Source organism: Sinocyclocheilus rhinocerous, unplaced genomic scaffold (genome assembly GCF_001515625.1).
Source record: "Sinocyclocheilus rhinocerous isolate Xijiao unplaced genomic scaffold, SAMN03320098_v1.1 scaffold314, whole genome shotgun sequence".
Classification (NCBI taxonomy): domain Eukaryota; kingdom Metazoa; phylum Chordata; class Actinopteri; order Cypriniformes; family Cyprinidae; genus Sinocyclocheilus; species Sinocyclocheilus rhinocerous.
In genome coordinates, this window is record NW_015630021.1 from 1,142,591 (window position 1) to 1,157,656 (window position 15,066).

Here is a 15,066-nt window from a genome sequence, read left to right on the forward strand (position 1 = left end):
ATATATAGATCTATATAATACACGTGTGTGTGTGTGTGTGTATATATATAAACACACATTTAATTTAATATAATTAGTTTTTAATCACAAAATGTAGGGGTTTAGAGTGTGATGAATGCAATGTTCAGTATGAATTATAAATGTGATTAATTTATGATATATACTCTATCATCTAAAATAGGGTTGGTAAAAATTTTTGTATTTGAAAAAAAAAGAAAAACATTACATGATTAAGTGACTTATGCTCACCAAAGCTGCATTTCTTTGATCAAAAATGAAATATAACAATTTTAAATAACCATTTTAACTATTTTAATATATTACAAATTGTAATTTATTCCTGTAATGGCAAAGCTGAATTTTCAGTAGCAATTAATCCAGTCTTCAGTGTCACATGAGCCGTCTGTAATCATTCTAATACGCTGATTTGCTGCTCAGAAAACTTATTACCTTTTTCCCCCTAGAATTCTTTGATGAATAGAATGTTCAAAAGAACAGTATATACCTGAATTAGAAATTTTTGTAGCATTATAAAAGTCTTTAGTCACATTTGATAAATATAATGCATTCTTACTGAAAAAAGTATTAGTTTTTTTCAAAACCCCCAAACTTGTCTTTACACAACGAACAACCCAGGCTGTCAATGTCTTTTCACCACATTTATTTTATTTGATCTAAATTTCATGTAGTGTTGATGTGGTGTGCAATAATTAAAGTGTTAATTTCTCTGCCTGTTCCCGTCTAATCTCAGTTTGGCCAATTTGCAGGGCACTATCAGGCAACAGCAATGTAGACTTTGCCTTCAGATGTGCACCCACTCATCAAACAGGTGTAGTGTGATGTAATGACACAATGTGCTGAGTGCATATGTGCAAACATTGCGTGACTGACCTTGATGGTGTCGACAGCCTGTGTGTATGAGTGCGGGCCATTCAGTAGGCTGCAACTGCCTGCTTTACTCTCACTATATGACGGTGAGGGCGAGCTGGGCGGCAGTGTCATTGACCCCAGAAGGCTAGACCCACTGTCATTACTGTTTTGACAGGAGGGAGAAGAGCATTTAGAAAATAATTTTAATGAGGAATAACATACATTTGCAATTGAGATGTTTTTTTTTCCAGGAAAGTACTTTATACAATACAGATCGTTTCAAAGCATCTTCACATTAATAAACAGAAAAATAAGTGTTAATGTTATAAAATTCAATTATGAAACAAATTCAATTTCAGCTGTCAGGCAGCTCTACAGAAGACAATAGTGTCATTATTCGGCTCAATTTAGTTCAATGTTGTTTCAATAAGTCGAATACCAGTGTCAATATTGCAAAATTCATCAGTTATTAAACAACTTAATTTCAGCTATAAACAGCTGTACGGAAGGCAACAGTATCATTATCCAGCTCAGTTCAGTTCAAATTTGGTTCTCATCCAGTAGTGGCAGCACAGTTTAATCAACACTATTACCAGTAGTGAATATTAAAGGGATAGTTAGGGATATCCGCCATTCACGAGAGTACCACGACGCATGTGTGATGCTGCTGACGCCGGAGCCGGCGTTCTGATGTAGAACACGCATCCGCTGCACCTGGTTTACAAGCAGAGGAATGCTCACGTATTCGCCGTGGTACTCTTGTGAATGCCGGCGGAGACTGACCCGGAAGAGAAGAAATCATAGAATAAAGTCATTATGTTTGTTTTCTTTGTGCACAAAAAGTATTCTCGTAGCTTCATAACATTACGGTTGAACCACTGATGTCACATGTAATATTTTAACGATGTCCTTACTACCTTTCTGGGCCATAAAACGTTTCAGTTGCATTGCTGTCTATGCAGGGTTAGCTCTCGAATTTCATCAAAAATATCTTAATTTGTGTTCCAAAGATGAATGAAGGTCTTATGGGTTTGGAACGACATGAGGGTGAGTAATTAATGACAGAATTTTCATTTTTGGGTGAACTATCCCTTTAATTGTCTTTTAAACCTCACAAAAACTTTTCACAATGCTAGGTTGTTGTAGGTGGTTGCCAGGGTGTTGCTTTGTGGTTGCTAAGGTGTTGTAAGTGAGCAGTACTCACGGCTGATTTGTTGAGGAATTTAAGGATGAGGATTGGCTGTTCTGTGATTGGCTGGCACTGTTGAGGGCGGAGTCTGATGTGCTGTCTGCTACCACAACACTATAACCTAGAAAAGGCAGGAATATTGAAGTAAAAATGTGAACAAAGTGTTTACTTTTTTATAAAATTTCATTGTCTTCTTATTAGGGGTGTGCGATAATGACAAAAAATTGTATCTCGATTTTTTTTCTGGAATTCTGCCGATAACGATAATTAAGACAATATTTTGTGTTTGCAATGCAGAGGTGGCACAGAATCTGCATCTGAAGTGGTATTTAGATGCATTCACACAGACCGTTTAATGCAGGACACAAATACATTTGACCTGCAGTTACAAATGCGTAATTCAAGTCCCCATGAAATCAAAATTGAATTTTTCTGGCTTTTAGTATGAATATGTTAGCCTTAAGGTTATCTATAAGCTAGTGTGCACCAAAACAATGACAAAATGTGCATTTACAAGATTCAAAACTTCAGACTCACACCAGAAGTCTGGTTTCTGGGATCATATGCGTGAATCAGCGCAGACCACAAAATGTACACAGAATGCTATATTTTATAGCGATATGGATGAGATTAGGAGGAGAAACGGTTAGACAATCAGCACTGATGAGTAGAAGAGATGACACACTTTTTAAACTACACATCCTCAGCATCATTATAATCAGTTTTGCTTTAGTAACAGTTTCATATTGAATCTAAAAGGGTCATCTATTAGACTGTGGCTGTTATACGCTGTCAGATGTGGCTTTGCCGAGCTCAAAGGCTCTGGCCCAAGCTGTGATATAAACAAAATGCTATTGGCCATTTAAAAAGGGGGCGGGGCTGCTTGATATGTCCTGCCCTGTCTTCCTGTTACAGTTGAAATTATGTCAGCACATAGAATGTTGCTGCGTGTTTCAAGGCACCTTTAATGTTTTGCTGTTAAAAAAAAAAACCCGTTGAATACTTTGAAATGATTTAGTGGAAAAAAGGGAAAATATACTTATAAATATAAACTAAAATCACCAGTAGGTGGAGGCAAATCACTGCATGAGTGAGTCATTCATTCAACCGATTCGTTCAAACGGCTGATTGATTCAGTAATGAAACACTGTCCTGTGTTGCTCAGAGGTGCAAAACACTTCTGCTGTGGCTTTGTTTGGAAATATTTTCATTGTCGAAATACAGAAAAAACAAGAACTTCTGTGTCTAAAATGTAAGTCACTTAATATTAACTTCTTGTTTATTGAACGTCACTCTTTGTGTGATATTAACTATATCAGATGATATAAATATAAAAGACATATAAAATTCATATGGGGGCATTTTTGCCCCCTTATCTTGAATTTTGGGGGAGTTCTAAATTGTATTTTAATATACTAAATCACGCAGTGAAAGCGTGAACTCTAAATGTGCTGGCGCAGTATCATGCACTGTATGCGTACATTCTCTGGGTGTGTTTTTGTTTGGTTTTTGCAATCGATAATGTTAAATTGCATATTGTTTAAACAACAATTACGATATTATTGTAGACGATATATATATCGCACACCCCTACTTCTTATAATGTTGTTTTAGAACAAATTTATTCAGGGTTTCTGCAGGCTTTATGAAGATAAATTTCAGACTTTTTAAAGGCCTTTCTAAGTAAAGAAAATGTAAGGAATAAATTAAAACTCATTATGTTCTCTAAATGTAAATATCTATAGAGAACAAAATTAGTTGTATTAGAAACACTTAAATGTTTGAAAATACAACTTTAAACCAATCTCCATTATTTTTGAATTCATTTTGAGTTCATGATTAGAATAAAAAAAGCTTAATTCAAATGGAAAACATATGAACATTTCTCATACCCCATTGGAAAATATTTGTTCTTGTTTTAAACATAAACTCACTTAATTTTATTTGCTTAGAAAAGAAGACTTTTGTCATTTTGTAAGGGCAAATTAATACTTTTTAAGACCTGCAGAAACCACTTTATTCTGATTAGACAGTTATTCTGCACTCACTTGTACCACCGTTTTGTTTCGGCCCACTAGGTGGCCGTGATAGCGCAGCACTTCCCGCTGCGTTTCCTGTCCCAGAGATTCCTCCGTTGCTTCCGATAACTCCCACATTGCTCCCTGAGGTCAGTGCGCCTCCCACAGAGCTGGGAGCCACCAAAGGTAAAGGCTCCACAGCGGACTGTGTGGACCCAAGACCCAAAACACCAGGCCCTGAGCCCAAGAGGCTTGTAGAGCCTAGACTTCCGTTAGTCCCCACTGAGGTTACGACTCCACTGGAGTTTGTACTGCTAATATTCGTTCCAATCGACGCTGACAGCCCGCTGCCCATGCAACCTGCGGCAGCCGCTTGTGCATAAGGCGCCAGGGTGGATCCGCTCAAAAACCCAGTCATGCTGTTCAAGGATGCTGGCATCCCTGAAAGGACCAGACCGGGCATCTGGTTTGCACCACTAGTCGCTGATGTCCCCTTCCCAAGGCCTAGACTGGAGGAAAAACCCGTTCCCACTGGAGGTTGGCTCTGCGAGCTGGGTGTCAGGGGACATGTGCTGGTGTTGGGCGGCGACATGGAGGTGGGTGTTGGGAGTAAGGTACTGTTGTTGGAGGAGGCCAAGTTGGTGGTGGAGAGGGAGGAGACTGAGATTTTGGGCTGGTGCTGCTGTTGGGATTGCTGTGTTTGTTGCTGGGTTGCTGAACTATAGCTGCCAGAGTTCTGGAGGGAGCAGCCCATGTTGCCTAAGAGGCTGCTGCTCCCTGATGCCGAGCTTATGCTGCTGGCGACAGCCGCCATGGAGATCAAAAAAGAGTTTGAAGAGACTCCCGAGGATGAGGATGACAATGAGGAAGAGGAGGATAGAGATGAAGATGGATTTCCATTCTTGATAGGTGACTGCAACAAAACAATAGGATTTGTGAGCTCAGTGTCAGCCCAAAAGGATCATAATATAAGTGATCTGTGGTTTCTTTTCTCACCTGGCTGATTTCACTGTCTGTTGAACGACCTCTTTTCTTATCATCTTCCGAATTCTCATTAGCAGAAATGAAGAGAACATGACATAAAATAAAAGCAAACCAAAACAAATTACTGAATTGCTTTTTAACTATATTCATATCCAACCACATTTACGGCATTCGCAATTTAAATAAAGTGTTTAAAGAAAAAATGTTGCTGTCCATAAACAAATCAGGGTCCCATTTATCTAATGGAAAATAATTCATCCAAAAATAAGCAATTTCTAAAAAGTGTTTAAAGAAAAAATGTTGCTGTCCATAAACAAATCAGGGTCCCATTTATCTAATGTGCTTTATTTTCAAGAAATATGATGAGATTGAAGATACATATTCATAACAACGTGGCATGAACATCTTTTGGATAAATTAGTCTGCCGGTAAGCAGGTTTGAGAAGTCAGATATGTGGCTCTGAGACAAGGGATGCACAAATATAAAAAATGTAGGCGGTCGATAATAATTTGAAGTGCTGATAATTATTTTCATGTTACACACGATAACCGCTACATAAAACACACTAGAAATGAAATTAATAAATTTATCTTGTTACAATTAATAATTAATTTTTTTTATTAATTATAATAATTTTATCATTTAAAATTAACTATTAAATTATTTTCCAAAAATTACGTCTTTACATGTAAACACAACAGAAATAATATATTTTATCATCACAGTTAATAATTTATTATTTTAAAATTAATAAAGTTTTAAATACTACAAGTGAATTTAGGCATCACAACGTTATAATGATCAGTATGAAAAATGGATTTTCATTTTTATACTTGCATATTGTGCATCCCAAGCTGTGATATCGTGCAAACAGTTGCATTAGATAGGTGATATAGTGGAGGAGATGCTCACCGTAGTGCAAGTAGCCGGAGAGGGAGGTATGGGAGATGACGACGTTGTGGAGGTCGGTGTGGAACTGGAGTGCTGGAAGATCTCGTCCTCTGTGTGACCTGACGGAGATGTGGCAACTAGTGGCTGGGCTACAAGAAGGAATAAAGGCAAAAAAAAAACTGTTACGACTGAAAACAAAACACAGTAGAACTCTGACATGCGCACCAAATACTTACGTATCTCCTCTAAATCAATGTCATCATAGAGAAACTCATTCTCCTCAAAGTCAGGATCCTGAGAGGAATCAAGATAGTACTCAACGTCATCTTTAATCTTGCGGATGGCATCCACCTGTACCGAGTCATTGTCCAGCATTCTAAGGATGGTTTCCAGCATGCGGATGTGATACCGGTGCCTCTCGATCATTCGTTTCAGTTCCTCGATCCGATCCTGCTTCTGAGGGCACAGCATGAGAAAAATATCATTCTAAAGACCTACCAATATGAATGAGCAGTCATTTTAACAGAACGAGTGAAACTGCTGACAATGTCTTTCCAATGTTCAATACTATTATTAGTCAAAATGGTAACAACATGTTAAACCGTTTTTTTTTATTTATTTTTTTTATATGCACCAGGGTAATCCCATAATATTCTGTGGTTAATACTAAAATAATAAAGTACATGGTAAATACTATGGTACATGAATATGAATATCATTAAGTACCACAGTATTACCATCTGATACCATCAGATTTTTTTGCAATTCCTATTATGACTTTTTTAAATTAAAGAATTAAAATGACCAAAAATATGTGCTTAGCATCAATAATTACTAATTAATCTGTCACTTAGTTAATACTTTTTTTTTTTTTTAGTTAAGGGCCAATCATCTCATAAGTGCCTTGTTTAAGGGGACAAAATGACTCATTCATGAATTACCAAATGCTGGTTTTGAACCAACCTCTTAAGTTTCCAGCCCAGATCTTTAACTATTAGGCTAGACTATCCCACATAAAACAGTTGCATTTTAAAAGATGAAAAGGATGAGAATAAATAATGGTGTAAATGTAACTGACCTCTTTGTCTCCTTTCTTCTTCCTGGTCTGGACAGAAAGTGATTCAACCTCGCTCTCAAACTGGTCCACTTGCATGTTTAACGTGTCTATCGTGTTCTAGGGGAACCAAGGTACAAAGCAGAAGTAGGTGACATCAGTAAGTGATGCGAACAGAGCAACAGTTAAGATGAGCATGTCTTTCGCCAAATACATTCCAAAAAGCTTTCAGTAACATCATGTTGAATCAGGCGCTGCAGCTGCTTTCCATAGATTGTGCAAACTAAAAGAATGATGGAAAATGACTTGGTATGGCCACATTTACATTTACATTTAGTCATTTACCACTGACTGACAAATTTTCACGGGCAAAATAGTGTCATTTCAATAAAAATCCATGCAATCTGGAATTTCGTTTGAGGCCAATTTCCTCACACAGATTTTGCAACGGGTTCAAGTTCAAGCCAAATTTTTGTGTTACAGTTCAGAACTTACTTTGAACATATTGTTGAAATAATGTCTTATTAAACTAGAAATGGACAGAAAAGATGCAGATCGTAGCATAAATAAATAATAGATACACAGGATTACTTGTTCATCAAATCAATCTTCATGTAAAAGCAATGTCAAATGCATCCACTTCACTGCCAACAAAGAATGTAATCATAATATTTGCTTTTGCTTAGATTCCTGGACCACTATAAAAAGTGGGAGTTCAGCTGCTCTTTCTTCACTCCTCCCCTGACAGCAGCCGCCTACTATCATCATCTAAATTAAAAACAAGGCATTTGGCACCTAAAATGAGCCTAATGTTTTATCATATTGAATCAAGATGCGACTCCTTCCTAGAATGGCAGGAATTTCTGTCAGGTCGACATGAAATCAAAGCGAATCCTACTTAAAGGGGTCATATGATTTTGCTAAAAAGAACATTATTTGGTGTAATGAAATGTGTTTATGCGGTTTAAGGTTAAAAAAACACATTATTTTCCACATACTGTACATTATTGTTTCTCCTCTACGATTTTTACAAAGCTCGTCGGTCTGAAAAGCGAGGTGTGCTCTGATTGGCCAGCTATCCATTGCGTTGTGATTGGCCGAATACCTCAAGCGTGTGACGGAAATGTTACGCCCCTACCATACTGTGATGCCGTGTCCCAGCCAGAGCGACGAGACAAAAACATTAAAACCCATTATAAACGAGGCATTTGTTGCATCCAGTGGGGACATAATTACGGATTATAATGACTTATACTGTCTTTTTACGCGTTGCGTTGCATCGCGCCGCGTAAATAAAACCATGTCTGCATTTGTGATCGGAGAAATGACAAACAACTTGTATAAAGAATATCTCTTTGGGTTTGAGACTTTAGTCTTTGCAACTTTAGGGATCTTATCTATTCACGAACAGCTTGTAACACTCCAAAGAGAAAGGAAAACTTGAAATCGCATCATATGACCCCTTTAATTTCTTAATGCACATTTCTTGTCTTATTGTAAATGATTTATCAGTGTGTGTTAGTCCAAAGAAAAAAAATTTATAAAACCAAGCCAGATCCAACTTTTTCCAAATTATGGAAGCCAAATGGATTAAGAACAATTCACAATGACTTTAACCCGAGTGCGTCACACTGCCGTTCTTACCGTTAGCCACTGGCCAACCTCTTCTTTCTCTTTCTGTGCAGGATCGACTTTCTGAGCGAGGCCGAGTCCTTCTTTAGAGTACGCTTTCGTTTTGGTCTCCCGTTCCACAATCTTAAACCGCTCCATTTGCTGTGGAGAAAAAAAAGTGCATCATAAATCACAGTCAAAAGCATAAAATTCAGATTTATTTAGATGTATTATTTATTTCTGGATTACATTATCTTAATCTTACAGTGACTTATGCATATATCCCCAAAGATATATCCCCACATCTCAAGGTCTCGCCTTACTGAAAGCATTACTAATATACCTCATCTAAAAAAATTATTTAAGATGTTCAAAGCATATTACATCCAGCATTATATATTAGTATCAGGTATTTTTGTTAAATTAAAACAGACATCTACTCACTGTCTCAATGAGTTTGCGATTCTCTACTAGCTGTTTTTTGTCTTTGATCTCATTGGAGGCGACCCATGTCTTAATCTGGTCACGAAGACGCTGCAGAACCAACGCAGACAGAAACAGAAAGAGCATGTAGAAACAAAGAATGAAAGAATATTGAGCTGGACGCCTGAAATCAAGCATGCCCGACTCATCCTGTGCAGCCAAGCACAGTGGACACGCGCATACATGACCTGCAGCGTTGGTAGCGCTTGTCCTCATAGTTACCAGTAAAGACAAACACAGCTTGAGCAGTGAAAAGGCCAATGTATTAAAAAAAAACAAAAAAAAAAAAACAATTGGTTCACCTATAGCCAAAAAGTGCATTCAGTTCATAGGCGTAGCTCGTCGTATTTTGGGGTGGGGGGGGGGGCAAACCAAGAAAGTCGATTTGGTCAGTCACACTTTAAAATACATTTTAGTTTTTCTATAGTAAACCGACAAATTCACACTCCATTTTTTACTATGATTACATAGAGCAGCAGCAAGCACGTAAGGTTGTCATGGCAACCAGATACATCGCACGTGAATTACTTGCGCTATGTCTCTATTTTTGCTGCTCTAGTAATTTGCTGCTCTAGTAATTAACACGTTGAAAGTAATGAACTATAAACATTTTTGTCAACAGAATATCAAGGTAGGCTTTTATTAAACAAATCAAGGAGTGAATTTCTCACCCACTGCTTTAAAACAGATATCTGTTGGACATGATTCAAGTTCAACGCACAATAAGCAGGCACACTAAGACTTCATAACACAGTAAATATTACTGAAAATGGCTGATTAAGCAGTTTATATTATAAAATCTATGTCTAGGTTTTGTTTTGTGTAAATCAAATAACATCTGGATGTAAATAGTCCTCTTCCTGACATAAATGTAGAACACCAAGACACTACAATGGAGCGTCTGCGGATCACCTTTATGAGACTGTTTGGGTCTGGAGTCAACAAGCACGGCATCAACATCAGTATCTTCATCTGACTTTATTTTGGTTAGGTCCAGATTTATCTGCAGTTGTTGTACGTTATCCATTCACACCATGCAACAGGAATGCAGTAAATACTATAGGCTATTATCCGCCAAAATGCAGATTTATTGCGTCATAAGTTATTACACAAATAAGATTGGGAGGCATTAGTAAGTTCGATTTGATTTATTTATTTACAAAATAACAATTTAAAGTGTATTAAAATAACTACATTGTATGCATTTTTACTTTTAGTTGAATATATTATTAATAAATAAAAAAAGTACAATTTTTCAGTCGCTAGAGGGGGCCAGGCCCCTTTGACCCCCCCCCAAAGCTACGCCCATGATTCAGTTCGTGAAAAATAGAAAATTCTCACCTGTAATTTTTTTATCTCTTTCTTGAGGTCAGACTCGTATTTCTCTTTTTGGTTGGCATTGGCTGCATTATAGAGCTGAAAAAAATATATCACATAATTCATGGGCAACATGGTCAAATAAATAGCACATATAAAATGTTATTTGTCAAATTTTGTTTATTTTTCAAAATACATCACCGTTCAGAACTACCGCTCAAATCTGAGGTCAGAAAGATTTTTTTTTTGAAAAGAAAATAATACTTTTATTCAGCATGGATGCATTAAACTGGTGCATCAAATGTTAAAGTAAAGGATTTTACATTGTTATAATGCTGTTTTTTTTTATTATTATTATTTTTTTATTTCTACTCATCAAAGAATCCTGGAGAAAAAGTATCACAGTATCCACATAAATATTATGCAGCACAACTGTTTTCATAAGAAATGTTTCTTAAGCACCAAATCAGCATATCATCAAGACTTGAGTAATGGCTGCTGAAAATTCAGTTTTGCCATCTCAGGAATAAATTAAATTTTATAGTTTATTAAAACAGGTAACAGTTATTTTAAATTGTAATAATATTTCACAATAATACAGATTTTACTGTATTTAATAAACAGCTTAATGAAAAAAAAAGTTCTGCTCATGCTCCATGAAGAAGGTCCAATGTGCATATATTGCATTTTCCTGCGTCTACTCGACTACAGTGTTGAAGACCATGGATTTTACCCATAAGAACACTTCTATATAATATATGGTGAAAAGACATCAAGTCTTACATTTTTTTTAAATCACACTAGAGGTCCAAGTCTGTGTCTCTGAACACACACGGAACTACTGACATTTACCACAAAACATCTTATATTGTCTTCATTGATTACATTTGCTCATCATGGGAGAGGGACTCACAATTTTGTGTTGTGGTTTAATATAACGGCTGAGCAGTTGTGGTGGGTGTATATTAGTTTGCAAATCTGCTTCGCTGTGTGATTTAGCTGTTTGCTTTGCCACACTCTGCAGAACTCCCCACGACTCCCCATGGAGCCGTTTTTAAAGCAAGCATAGCATTATTATTCTACATTTGCTATTTGACAAACTGTTTATATATTTCACACTACTGTTCAGAAGTTTGGGGTTGGATTTTAATGTTTTCAAAGGAAATCTCTTATGCTCACCAAGGCTGCATTGACCGAAAACAGAGTAAAAACAGTAAAATATTATTCAAATAACATTTTTCCATTTTAAAAATGTATTTATTCCTGTGATGCAAAGCTGAATTTTCAGGATCATTACTTCAGTGTCACATGATCCTTCAGAAATCATTCTAATATACTGATTTAGTGCTCAAGAAACATTTTCCTATTGTCATCGATGTTGAAATCAGTTGTGCTGCTTAATATTTTTGTGATAACTATCATACTCTCATTTTTCAGCCTTTTTTCCTTTTGGATTTGCTTATGTGACATGACACATTGTAAAATATTATTCTTGAAAAAACAAATTAAGCTTAATTAAAATTAACATTATATAATGAGCTTTACACAAATAGCTGATGCAGTAGTTTCTTACCTTTTTCCAAATGTCCTCAAACTGCTCTACCCCTTCTGTAACTTTTTTCAAACATCTGTCTATTTCACCTGAGGAGAGAAAAGCAAACCTTAGGTACATGATGGGATGAGGTGAGACCAGGCCATATTCTCAGAGACACACATGCACACGTGCTTTGATACGTGCTACTCACGTAGCACTCTCCTCAAACCAAGCGGCATTGAGATAAACAGATATGGCCCAGAAAAAAATGCCCGTTATCATACCTTGAAGTTTTCTTTTATCAGCCATGACTCCTAGACTATGTTTTCTTCATGCCTTCTTCTACTGAAAAAGATTGAAGAGAAAATGAGCACCACTGTTGTGCTTGTATGAAAGAGTCCCTTTCAAATGACTGGAACAAGACTGCCATTATAATGTGCTTCAATGCAATATGTCCAAAAAAGAAGACATGCCTCTCAGACTGATGCTCTATTTTATAATTACATGTTTTCCCCCCTGAGCATAATTATTATAATGACACGGTGACGTCATTACAAACTCACAAAACAACTCTTGTGATTGCTGTAGGGACGGGCTGGACAGGTGTGTCGTGAATATAAAAATGCATAAATACTCTATTTTCACTTGGTAATTCTCAGACTAGCTGTAAAACTGAACCCAGTGGTACACTGTCAATAAGCTTCAGTGAAGACTTTAGGAGAGAGCAGGGTGATTTGAGCCTATGGGGAAGTTGACCCACCCCTCGTTTCTAGGCAACCATAAACAAAATTGGTGATATGACCACACATATTTGAAGAGTTATCAATTTCACTACCCCTGGAATGGAGAGAGGCCCATGGAATAACTGGCAACTACATTAAAGTAAAAAAAAAAAAACATTTTGCTGTTCAAAGTGATTTTTTATGTTCAAGGACTCATGCTTTTTGTGTCTGAACAATTACAGACACATTTGAAAAAAAAAATCATGCATGTGTTTGTGCTTTCGGAAGTTATGTTATGAGGCTATAGTAATGTAGCGTAATGTTATCTCTAAACTGCTGGATGATACAAGTTTGTTAAAATGGTAGGAGTGGGGTAATTTGAGCCAAAAGTCATGGGGTAAGTTGAGCCAGTGGTCCGCCCCTTCTTATGAATACTTATAAAGTATTATTTTACTGCAACTCTACATTACAGTTAATCAATTTTAGACCAAACATTTTTGTTCTTTGTTTTGAATCTGATTTTGTTCAGAAATTTTTTAATAAGCCTTGTTGAAGAAAACTGGCCACTGAAGATTTTATGAAATGTTCTTTCCCTGCAACATTTATAGAAGTTGAGTATTAGCCTGGTTCTGTAAGGTCAATTGTTGTCAGTTTTTTTTTTCTTCAATTTGAACTTTATTTTGTTCCGAATTTATTTAATAATTTAAAAATTGCCTTTAAAGTTGTGAACTTTATCTTTAAATAAATATTTTAAGAAGTCATTCATCCATTCCATTATCCAAACTGCTTTGTCCTTATTAGGGTCGGGGGAGCTGGAGCCTAACCCAGTGTCTTGAGCCACAGGCGGGGAAACACCCTGGATGGATGTCCGGTCCATCACAAGGCTCACACACGGATTTTAAGAATAATTTTTTATTGAATTTCTCTTTCTTTGATATAGCATAAGGTGAAAATGTTTTACTTCAGCATAATCAATGGCAAATTTTAACCCCATGTGGCTCAACTTACCTTCTCTCTTGGCCCAATTTACCCCTCACTGGGGGTAAGTTGAGCCAAGAGTAGGGCTGCACGCTTAATCGAATGCGATTGTCATGCGCATTTTGGTAGTAATGCCGGTTCTGTAATCAGCAGGAAATCATCATCTGCTTTCAGATGGAGCAGAATTTACTACACATAGCCGTAGTTCACTGACAAGTTACACGCATGACAATCGCAGCTTCTGTCAAATCGCGATCTCGATTCCATTTCGATTTATCGTGCAGCCCTAGCCAAGAGACCACTTCTTTTTTTTTTGGAAAGTCATATTTTGAAAGCAGTTTATTTTAGATCCAAAGTGATTATTCCCAAGCCTGCACCACATCCTGAAATGTATGTGCATATTTTAATCGGACACTATTGTCATGACCTCACTTTAAAGATACCGCAAGTAAAAAGCTCTCCCCTACTTATTCCACATGCCAATAAACCAAATTTTGTTTTTATCTGCCATTTAGTGGCAGTGTTTTCTGAAATAGATTAGATCATTATAATAGAAAAAAACATAATAGTAAAATAAATAAATTAAATAGTGTGGAAACCTCTGCAAATAACTGTACAGAAAACACAGACAAACAAAAAAAACTCCATGGCACTGGTTGAGATAAAATACTTACATTATGTCAACAATTTTAAAGCACTACAGAGCCACAGATTTTGAAGTCATCTACAAACAGCTTACAATTACGGAGTTGTTTCCTTACATTAAACTGGAATAAGTTAAGCTATTTTAACACTGAATAAATTACACACTCTTTTCACCTACATCATCCATAAAGCATTCAATGAAAATGTGCTACACGTTACTAATTTTAATGAAAATACCTCCAACACAAAGGGCAATTTGCCAGTTCTGTTATCTACATGAGATAAGCCCTTAGTATACAGAAGAGTTTGTCATAATTTTACAAAAATATCTTCAAACATCTCCATAATAAACCATATCTAAATCATTGAGGTTAGATCATCCAATTGCACATGTATCAAGTAAATAAATATAGTAATAATTTGTTTATCAGCATCAAATACCAATCATGTGCAGACAGGGATGTCTAGTCAAATGTATTTGTACGCTTAAATTACTTGTTGGGATGCACTCAAGCACACCAGTGTGAAACAAAGATGTGCTATCTCAGTCTAAATTTAGCTAATGTATTAATCTATCCTTTGCACATCCCACATAGTAGAGACTTGAATTAATGCAGACATGTTATCCATATTGCATATTTATTAGATTCAGAAGGCTCAAGAGTGTTGCTCAATGCAAGTAGCAAGTTCACAAGAATTAGGGATGCTCCGATCCGCCTTTTTCGCCTCCGATTCCGATACCTAGGGTTCGGTATTGGCCGATACCGAT

General features: G+C 36.6%; 1 protein-coding gene across 4 annotated transcripts in view; it reads right to left on the bottom strand.

Moving 5' to 3' along the window:
- LOC107739521 (CCR4-NOT transcription complex subunit 3-like) overlaps nucleotides 1-15,066 on the bottom strand; it is a 29,141-nt gene that overhangs the window by 11,624 nt on the left and 2,451 nt on the right. For 2 of the 4 annotated variants that reach the window (XM_016551663.1, XM_016551661.1), the window contains exons 2-13: nucleotides 12,237-12,294; nucleotides 11,992-12,059; nucleotides 10,443-10,517; nucleotides 9,063-9,152; nucleotides 8,652-8,780; nucleotides 7,032-7,127; nucleotides 6,190-6,409; nucleotides 5,975-6,102; nucleotides 5,074-5,127; nucleotides 4,108-4,990; nucleotides 2,075-2,180; nucleotides 892-1,033 (exon numbers count right to left, since the gene is read on the bottom strand). In XM_016551663.1, coding sequence (XP_016407149.1) covers nucleotides 892-1,033; nucleotides 2,075-2,180; nucleotides 4,108-4,990; nucleotides 5,074-5,127; nucleotides 5,975-6,102; nucleotides 6,190-6,409; nucleotides 7,032-7,127; nucleotides 8,652-8,780; nucleotides 9,063-9,152; nucleotides 10,443-10,517; nucleotides 11,992-12,059; nucleotides 12,237-12,261 — 2,016 coding nt within the window. In that variant the 5' untranslated portion in view covers nucleotides 12,262-12,294. Of the gene's footprint in view, nucleotides 1-891; nucleotides 1,034-2,074; nucleotides 2,181-4,107; nucleotides 4,991-5,073; nucleotides 5,128-5,974; nucleotides 6,103-6,189; nucleotides 6,410-7,031; nucleotides 7,128-8,651; nucleotides 8,781-9,062; nucleotides 9,153-10,442; nucleotides 10,518-11,991; nucleotides 12,060-12,236; nucleotides 12,298-15,066 lie in introns of all 4 variants that reach the window. The other 2 variants (XM_016551662.1, XM_016551660.1) reach the window with 1 other exon arrangement.